Source organism: Pinus tabuliformis, chromosome Q (genome assembly GCF_031772625.1).
Source record: "Pinus tabuliformis cultivar Carrire ecotype Pingquan chromosome Q, CPIR1, whole genome shotgun sequence".
In the NCBI taxonomy this organism is placed as follows: Eukaryota; Viridiplantae; Streptophyta; class Pinopsida; order Pinales; family Pinaceae; genus Pinus; species Pinus tabuliformis.
In genome coordinates, this window is record NC_142296.1 from 1,087,200,976 (window position 1) to 1,087,210,972 (window position 9,997).

The 9,997-nt window shown below is 42.1% G+C and overlaps 1 protein-coding gene across 1 annotated transcript; it reads left to right on the forward strand.

Annotated features, from left to right (window-relative positions):
* Positions 1–3,724: 3,724 nt before the first annotated feature.
* LOC149223304 (uncharacterized) lies at positions 3,725–9,210 on the forward strand. The gene is made up of 3 exons (XM_089387862.1): positions 3,725–4,338; positions 4,995–7,129; positions 7,265–9,210. The coding sequence occupies exons 1-3, from the start codon at positions 3,725–3,727 to the stop codon at positions 9,208–9,210; spliced, it is 4,695 nt and encodes a 1,564-aa protein (XP_089243988.1).
* The last annotated feature ends 787 nt before the right edge of the window (positions 9,211–9,997 follow it).

A 9,997-nucleotide genomic window follows, 5' to 3' on the forward strand; every position in this document is an offset into this window, starting at 1 on the left:
CTCTATCTTTCCACTGCTCGCCATATTCTTTCACCACTAGAATCGATCTCGTAGATCTCCCATTGAACAGGGCCTACCATAGGCTTGAGCTAAACCCCTCAACAACAAAGGTGTTCCCTTGAAGCCAAAACTGCTCCGATACCAAATGTAGGTTTTAACCCCATACAGAAATTACCTGCATACGAATTCTAAAACATCGAAAATAAAATATGTGAGAGCATAACACATAAAACACATATACACAGAGATTTTCCCCTAGATCTCAAAATCGGGACTACCAGCTTGATTTTTCATTATGTTCCTTTCAATGTTATAATACATATTTATACATGTCGAAGCATCCAATACCATGGACTGAAAAACCACCGCGTCCAATACCATGGACCGAAAATCACCGCGTCCAAAGAATGTGCGAACATCATGCACAAAACCATAGGTGGGTCCTTCCAACCTAACATAGGGTCCAAAACACAACCCAAACCCCTTGTGACCTCCCCCCTTCTAACCCCTGGGTAACTACGTGGGCTAGTCGTGGAAAGAATATAACACAACCCAATACTCTTTCTAGGGAGAAAAAGGGGAAGCTAAGCCATTGATTAATGATTCCATAGAGTATGTATTGATGCAACTATGTATCTAAGAGACAAATTGATAAGGAACTGTTGAACCCCATAATTGCTTCTTTTTGACAATCCTTTTTCACTCAAATCCTTCATTTTTGACCTCCATAACTACAATTTAGGTATCAATTTAAAAAGTTGAAAGCATAGTAGGTAAATAATCATCTTATATTTCATAAATGTCATTTGTACTTATTATTTAACTTAATATCTACTTGAGCTACCGAATTACATCGATTCTGCAGCTAAGTACAAGGTTCAATAGGTTGCGGAGCCTCAGCCGAGAAACAAGGCACATGGGTAGTTGACAATTAGTTGGGACACCAATTTGTTCCTATTTGCAGAAGCTAGATTGATGAAGAAGGCACTTTATTAGTTTGGTCAAAGGATAAGTCAACCATCGTGGAAGGTGAATCAAGCGAGCGAGATGCAGATTTTCCGCCTCATGATTTGCTGTGTTGATAGCAAATCATGAGCAAGATTACAATATCTTATCTCTTATGTTAATTATAGCTAATGTCAATTAGCATAGGCGTAAAGCTCTGAAACAAATTTATTGTGTAAGGGTTTTATAAATATGCCTCTCAGTATAGGTAAAAGGGACTGGAATTTTATTTGTAAAGCACTCTGTTTTGATATATAAAAACTCTATTTCAATTCCATTCTATAGTGCGATCTCAATGCATGGATAATTAACTTGTGAAAGTTTGATAGTGCTAACTGCTTCTCGTAGGAGGGCCCCTTCAAGATAGTAAAGTCTTCATTCATTAACAATTAGTATTTCAGTTTATATTTCCTGTAGATTTTTGTCAATTCATTTGAGTAATTGAGTTTTGATTCTTAGATACAAGTTTGAGATTGTTTCTGCTAATAATTTTATTGTTCAGGTGAAGAGATATTTCAGATGCACATGGATAGAGTATAATATAACGTAGCAGTAGAAGTATAAGATTTGCATTGTAGTGATTTTCATTTACAAAACTAATCTTTCTTTAAGTTAGAACAAATTTGATTGTAAGTGAAATTTTATTGCAGAGAGTGATTTGATTCAAGTACAAGTGTGATTGACATTTAAGCAAGTGTTATTTTAAGAGTAAGAGTGATTCTATTTTAAAGCAAGTGTGAGTGTGATAATTATTCAAGAAAATAAAGTAGGATTGATTTCATTTTGTAAAAGTTACATAGCTATAGAAAAACATTTGCATTTCGGTAACTCAAATTAACTTAGGAATTGAATGAGTGACAAAGACTCCTAGAACATACAATGCACATACATTTAATCAATATACTAGCCCTAGTTGATAATTTATGTAAGTAATTTAATATCAATAAAATTACCAAACATTTTGGTGCCGTTACTGGGGAAATTTATAGAGGAGTCTTTTTCTTTTTCTTTTCATTAAAAATAATAAAAATAATAAAAATGATATGCATAGGGAAAGATATTCTAGAGGTAGATTTGTAGGTAGAGGTAGAAGTTTGATTCCAACATCATCACTCACCCCACCACGACCTTGTAGTGCCACACCATCCACCCAAACTCATATTCCATCCATTGCAGGAAGACACAAACTTCCTGAGGTACTTAGATCTGAAATCCAACCTAGAGATTCACCAACTTCATCAATTGAAGCCATAATAGAAGAAGAGGATCCTACATCCCCAACAAAAGGAGTAATTTTTCTATCTTCAACTGGAGAACAACTTTTAGGACAAGAACTAGAAATCCCTAGTGAAGAGGAAGAAGAAGAAACCTATTTTAATATTCCATTGATAGAAGAACCAGAAGAGCTAGAAGAGGAATTAGAAAATCCAATTTTGGAACCTTACATTAGTTCTAAGGAATCTACAATGGTAGGAGAAGGGGAAGGAGAAGTACATAATGTGAATGGTGAACAACCTAGGATTGGAGGTGGAAGAGGAGGAAATAGAGGAGGTGGAAGAGGTGGAGGTAGAGGAAGAGGATGAGGTAGAGGAGATCTAGAACCATTTGGATTTCGCATCCTCGATGAAGATACCACAACTACAATGAAAAATATCTCACCTTCCATCATTCCTAATTTTCATGGATTAAGGAATGAGGATCTTGAACATTTCTCTTTGAATTTGAAGTCTTGCATAGATCCTATGACTACCTTCTTGATACTCAAAAGTTGAAATTGTTTCCAACCACTCTTAAGGATGTAACATTAAAATGGTTTATGGGCTTAGGAGTACATTCTATAAGAACATGGGAACAAATTAAAACTACATTCTTAGAGAAATACAAGGATTACTTTATACCCCATAATATTAAAGATGAAGTCTTTAAAATGATGCAACAAGAAGATGAAAATCTTGAAGATTTCATTGAAATATTTGCTTATAATGTTGAAAGGGCTAAGATGCATAATCTAGATGAAGAAACTTTGAAAACTCTCTTACTAAAATCTATTATAGATGAGTGGATTGGCCTTCTCAATCTGATGGGTAAAGGAGATATTTCTCAATTATCATTTGGAGATATTTGTGAATTATGCATACACATTTCAAGAGGTAAAGAAAGAATTGGGAAAAATCCAAGAGATCATGTTATGTCTAGGATTAATAAATCTGCAGCTAGGATAGTAAGTAGGGCTGAAATAGGAAATTTTCTTGACAACTTTAAAACATATATTTTGGGGAGTCTTAGCGAGAAAATAGATACCCTTAAAGTAAAAAAAAAGCAAAAGGATGAAAATGTTGCATTATCTATCTTTTGTCCAAAATGTAGAAAGAATCATGCCTTAAGAGAATGCCCTCTTGACTTAAAAAGTGTAGAAACCTGTGTTATATGTGCAGAAAATCATGATACAAAGGAATGTCCTTCAATACCAAGTCTTAAAACTATCTATCAAGAACCAAACAGGTTGGGAAACGACGGATGGGCTCTGGCGATCCCGCGCCCTGCTGCTTCTCTGAACTGACCCCTCTGCGTGCCTGCGCCTGGCAGCGCAGCTGCTAGGCTGCGCCCTCCCTCTTCTGACTCCCTTCACGCCCGGGGCCTCCTGCCCTTTCTTTTCTCTGGGCCTCCTGCCCTCCCCTTTCCTCGGGGCTTCTGCCGGAGCGCCGTCTGTGCAGTATCCATGCCTGCAATGGATCCTCCCTCTCAGGAGCAGGAAGATCTGGAAAAGTCCTTTGCTTCGCTCATCCCAGAGAATATTTCGGGAAAAATTTGTCCTACAGCCTCAAGGTTCATAAAAAAACTTGATGAAATCCCGGAAGTCTCGCTCCCTCCTGCCCTCCCGAGGAGAGCTGTTGTTGCCTTGGCAGAACGTGGCCTGGTAGGTCAGTTTACGGGATTATGGCCTTCTCCTCACACTGTCCAATGCTGGGTTGAGAGGAACTGGAACTCGATGGTCCAAGGAAAGATAGCAATAAGGTTCTGTGGGAGAGGGTTTTTCACCTTCCTCTTCGAATCAATGGAAGACCGAAATCTCATCTTCAGAAACGGCCCCTACTTTATGGATACCAGAGGCCTTTACCTTAACAGATGGACCCCTGATTTTGATCCTAAGATGGATGTTCCCAACGCTGTTCCTGTTTGGGTTCGCCTTCCCCATCTGCCGCTTCACTGCTGGGGAGATGAATCAGTGAAAGCCATAGGGAACGCCGTGGGGAAATATATTGACAGATCGGAACCAAAGGAGAACATGCATGCCTGTGCACGGATATGTGTAGAAGTTGATCTGGGAAAAGGGCTGCCGGAAGCAATCAAACTTAAAGTCGACCAGTGGACGCACATACAGCAAGTGGACTACGAGCAGCTGCCTTTCAAGTGCAAGGTATGTCACGAATATGGGCATTTTGCCAATAGATGTAGTAAATCTAAATCAAATGTTTCCGATATCAATGTTGAAGCTCAGGAAGAAGCATGGGAAATATTCAAGAAGAAAAAATCAAACCCCCCTCAAGGAACATTCCAAAAGGCCCCCTTTGAAACCCCCACCCCCCCCTCCCAACCCTCTGGATCCGGCCCTTCCTTCCCTTCTTCCTCCAACCCTTTCGAAACTCTGTCTGCAGAAGAACCCCCATCCCCTCCCCCTTCCCCGAGAGGTCCCAAGGTAACCCCTACCTCTCCTCCCCCGACCTCCCCTCCCCCAACTGTCGAAAGAATTCTAACTAGGAACAAGTCAAAGGAAAATAACACCTCCACTGACCCTCCCAGAAAAGTTGGAAGGAAATCTAACAAAGAGATAAGGGATGAGAACGCTGCAAAAGAAATGGCCACAGGGACCCAACAACCAATGGACACATACCTAGATAAGACCAAAGGAAGCGGAGAGAAGATGAAAGAGAAAAGCGGGGCCTACAATAAACAAAGTAAATGATGATTTTGGTCTCCTGGAATTGTAGGGGGATGGGCTCCTCCCTAAAAGCAAATGCAGTCCGAGACCTCCTCAAATCAGAACATCCAGACATTCTCCTACTCCAGGAGACCAAAATCACTAAACAGGAATTTCAAAATGGCATGAAAAGAAGCAGAATTTATGAAGGAATAGCATCAAGCGCAGCTGGTGCCTCAGGAGGCATAGGGACAATTTGGGACAAAAATAAATGGAAACTTAAAGATCACAGGCAGAACAGATGGTGGATAAGATCAGATATGCAAAATATAGCCACAACAGAAGAGTACACAATATATAATGTATACGCACCCCCCTACTTCAGAGAAAAAGCCTCTTGCTGGGAGTCAATCACCTCAGATCTAATGACTGCTCAAGGAAGGAACATCTTCCTGGGAGGCGATTTGAATTTAATAAGGAATGCTGAAGAGAAGATGGGAGGGAACTTCTTTGCAGACTCCTCAAGAGATGCACTAGAAGAAATCATTCAAGTCCACAATCTGGTGGACATACCACCGCAAAATGGGCGTTTCACATGGTCAAATAAGAGAACAGGCAAGAATAACATAAAAGAGAGGCTGGACCGTATTTTGGCACAAGAGAGAATAGTGGCCAATTTCCCAAGTATTCAAAGCTCAATTATTCAAGGCTATATATCAGACCATAAACCAGTGGCTTTGAAACTGGACAAAGGGAAGAATATGGGACCGCTCCCTTTTAAGTATAACAGAGCCTGGGACAGCAGTGATGATTTCAGAACCTTGATAAAAGAACACTGGGCAATAGAAATCTCAGGCTCCCCCCATTACATCTGGGAAACCAAGCTCAAGCTCCTCCGGATCGCCATCAAGCAATGGGCAAGAAATCATGCAAAAGAGGAAGGCAAAAAAAAAATCGATCTCCAAACAAAACTAGCAAAGTGGAACCAAGAAAAGGAAAGAAGCCAAGACACAGAAGAGGATCAAGTTAAAGAAAACGAACTGTATAAGGAGCTATACAAACATAACAGAAGGGAGGAGGAAGAGCAAAGGCAAAAGTCACGATGCCTTTGGCTCAAATCAGGAGACAAAAATACCTCTTTTTTCCACAACAGCCTCAAACTAAGGCGAGCAGGGAACAACATTGAAAGAATAATAGTGGAGGGAAGAGATCTAAGAGAACAAGCGGAAATTAGGGAAGCAGCGACCCGACATTTCCAAGCTCTCCTAACAGCAGATCCTCACTACATGGAAAATCCGGATTTCCTCAACATAATGGAGAATAAGATCTCAAAAGCCCAAAATGATGATTTGGACAGGGAGATCACGACGGAGGAGATAGAATGGTCAATTCACAGCATGGCCTCGGACAAGGCTCCGGGCCCTGATGGTTTCACAGTTGCCTTTTACAGGACCCACTGGGATATTATCAAGAAGGAGTACATCAGAATGGCAAAAAACTTCTTCAGAAAATGCAAAATGGGCAGCAGCATAAAATCCTCCCATCTAGCCCTTATTCCTAAAGACCCTAATCCCCAAACATTTGATCGATTCCGCCCTATATCCCTGTGTAATGTCTCCTATAAAATCATCACTAAGATCTTAGCAAACAGGCTAAAAAAACTTCTCCCTTCCCTCATCTCCGAGAACCAAGGAGGCTTCGTCCCTAGGAGACAAATAACGGATAATGTCATTCTTATTCAGGAGGCAATTCACAGCAGCATATCTAGAAAGGAAAGGGGCATGATCATCAAGCTCGATATGGCAAACACCTTTGACCGGGTTAACCATTCATTCCTCCAGGCAGTTCTAAAGAAATTTGGCATCTCTGAGTTCTTCATCAGCAGGGTCATGGAATGTATTTCCTACAATTGGACAGCTCCTCTCATTAATGGCAGGCCCAGCAAAGCTTTCAAAAGTTCAAGAGGCTTGAGGCAAGGATGCCCACTATCCCCCTTCCTCTACATCATCATGGCTGAAACTCTAAGCTTGCACCTGGAGAATCTGCGCAAGTTAAAGGAAATAACAGGGGTAGATATAGTTCGAGGAACCAAGGGGATTAATCACTCCCTTTTCGCCGATGACACACTGTTAATTAGAGGTGCCTCAAGCCTTATGGCCCGGATGTTCAAGAAAACATTGGATTTATTCCTTCAAGCCTCTGGAGGTAGGCTAAACAACAATAAATGCATGATCTACACATGGAATGTCCCCAGACATATAATCCAGAGAATCTCTATAATCATGGAAATCCATGCTCAAAGGAACTGGACTCATTTTATGTAATTGGGGCTACCCTTAGCCAAGGAATCAATCAAAACTGAGATTTGGGCCAAGCTAATCGAGAAATTGAGAGGGAAGCTACAGAGCTGGGGAGTGTATTGGCTTAACTTGGCGGGCAGAACAATTCTCATCAAGGCCATCCTTTCAGCTCTTCCAATCTATCAATTTGCCATTACTCTCGCCCCGACGAGCATACACAAGCACATGGAGCTGATAATTAGAAGCTTTTTGTGGCAGGGAGGAAAGCAAGACACAAAAAAGTTCAGCTTGGTAAAGTGGGACAAGGTCATTCTTCCCTTAGAGAAAGGAGGGCTCGGAATTAGAATACCAAGATTAGCAAACATGGCTATGGGCTACAAATTGACCTGGAGAATTCTCAATGAGAGAGGAGCCTGGTGGACAGAAGTCATCAAGAAGAAATACCTGAACGGGGTCAACAGCAATATCCTCTCAGAAACCATCATCGACAGGCAATGTACACCCATTTGGAAGCTTATCAAAAAAACTCTCCCCCAATTCAAATCCTGTATCTCAAGAGTTCCGGGCAATGGCAGAGATATCAGCATCTGGGAGGACAGAATAATGGGATCGGAGGCTAGGGAAGCGCTTCCTAAATTCAGGCCCCTGCAACGGTGGATGTCAGAGGCAAATCTCAAGACTCTTTATGACATCTCTCTTTGGGAACACAATTGTTGGAAAGGTTGGAGGTCTATCACTTTCCCTAATGATCTCAAGAACCTCTGGGCTGATCTTAAGACTTCACTCATAGGCTCAGCTCCCATGCACAGAATGACAGACGACAAATTTGTATGGGACCCCAATGGTGGCAGCTACACGGTCAAAGAGGGCTATAAAACACTACAAAATGCCTCAGCAATAAACAACTGGCCTCTACACAAAGCAGCTTGGAGAACTGAATGCTTGCCAAAGGTAAAACTTTTCAATTGGACCCTTCTCCATGGTAAAATTCTCACTGCGGAAAATCTCAGGAAGAAGGGCATTCATGGCCCCTCAATCTGCTGCATGTGCAGGGCAGCGGAGGAAAGTAGCAACCATCTTTTTATAGAGTGCCCTTTCGCAAGATCTTGTTGGAAACTCATCACCAGTCCTCTAATCACAGGTGATCTTCCCAACCAGATTACTCTCCTTCAGAAAAATTGGGAAAAAAGTTTCCCCCAAAACAAAAAAGGTAAGACCCTAGCTACAAGGTCGTGGAACAGTATACCCCCAAATCTATGCTGGCAGATATGGATCGCCAGGAACAAGTGCATATTCAACAACAAGAAACCAAGCATCACTAGCACCTTGGCTAAAGCGATCGCACTCATTTCAGAGACCATTGAAGCAAATGGAATAACCCAGATAGACTCGGAATCGACAGATGCAAGAGTAAAAGAGTGGGTGAGCAAATTCAATTATGAAACAAGAACTAAAAAAAATGTAAACACAGGAAAAGGAAACTTGGATTGGAAGTTGAGAGGGACCAAGGAAGAAGTCAGAAATTGGATTCAAAAACAAAGGAGACCCGCCCTCCAATTTGATGGGGCATCAAAAAATAATCCGGGCCAAGCTGGAGCTGGTGGAATCATCAGAGATCCTCAAGGAAAAACCATAGTGACATATGAATGGGGATTAGGCTCTATGTCCAATAATAAGGCAGAGGCCTATAGCCTCCTCCTGGGAACCTCTATCGCTAGAAAGCTCGGCCTCCAAAACCTTCTCATTATGGGAGATTCTGCTATTATCATAGCGGCCATGACCTTAGGGAAAGATTTCAAGCAAATGGCCTTGAACAGCATCAAAAGCAGGATAATGGAAAACATTAGGACATTAAGCGGAGTCACCTTCAAGCATGTGCTAAGAGGAAACAACACGGAGGCGGATGAACAAGCTAACAAAGCTACAAGCAGACAGATAGGACAGGTCAGAGAGAATGATGCAGTTTATGAAAAAGATATACCCTAAGCAATCCTTCCCCATCCCCTCATTCCAGAACATCAGTCACCTCAGGCACAATTTCCATCGTATCAGGCTCTTCCCCAAATCTCCCTTCCCTTCCCCAAATCTCCTCGACTGCACAAAATGGTACCAAAGAAGACAAAACCACCCCCATGACTCGGTACACATCATTATGCTTTATCTCACCATGAATTACCTTCTGTCCAGCGCAGTCATTCTCTGGCTGCGTGATCGAGCCCATCCCCTTCGCACGCTCCTTGACAGTAGCAGAATCATTTCAGAGGATCTCAATCCTCCCAAGATCAGATCCTCTCAGCACTGGATTAAGCTTCTGAGGAGCTTCTCTCCTTCTATATATTGCAGTTTGGACCTCAGGGACTCCACAGTTCGCGGCTCCGCAAGGCATCTTCTATGCGCTCTCACCAAGCGATGGCATCATTCTGAAGCTCCCAGCTCTCATTGGGATCCAGAGCTCCGCTCCTTGCTCTTGGTAACTGCTGGTATATGTTCTGTTGTTTTAATTATTGCTGACATTTTGTTTCTTGACCACTGCAGAGCTCCCCGTATTCCATTGCTGCCCATCCACCTCAATCCCCAGCGCTCTACAGTCCTCACATATCTGATCCACCTGCTCTGTAATATCGCCTCCCTTCCCGATATCTCCCTCCTCCTCGATTTCCACTTGTTTTCTCATATTACAGACTCTCTCATCCTGTCCAGCAACATGGCGAATCAACAAGACCAGCCGAATGCTCAGGAGCCAGCAATCAATCCAATAGACAGGATCTTCAAC

Coding starts and splice junctions, on each gene's coding strand:
- LOC149223304 (XM_089387862.1), top strand. CDS start 3,725: ATGCCTGCAATGGATCCTCCCTCTCAGGAGCAGGAAGATCTGGAAAAG. Junction 4,339..4,994: donor GAAGTTGATCTGGGAAAAGG/GCTGCCGGAAGC, acceptor CTGGAATTGTAG/GGGGATGGGCTCCTCCCTAA. Junction 7,130..7,264: donor ATTCCTTCAAGCCTCTGGAG/GTAGGCTAAACA, acceptor GGCTACCCTTAG/CCAAGGAATCAATCAAAACT.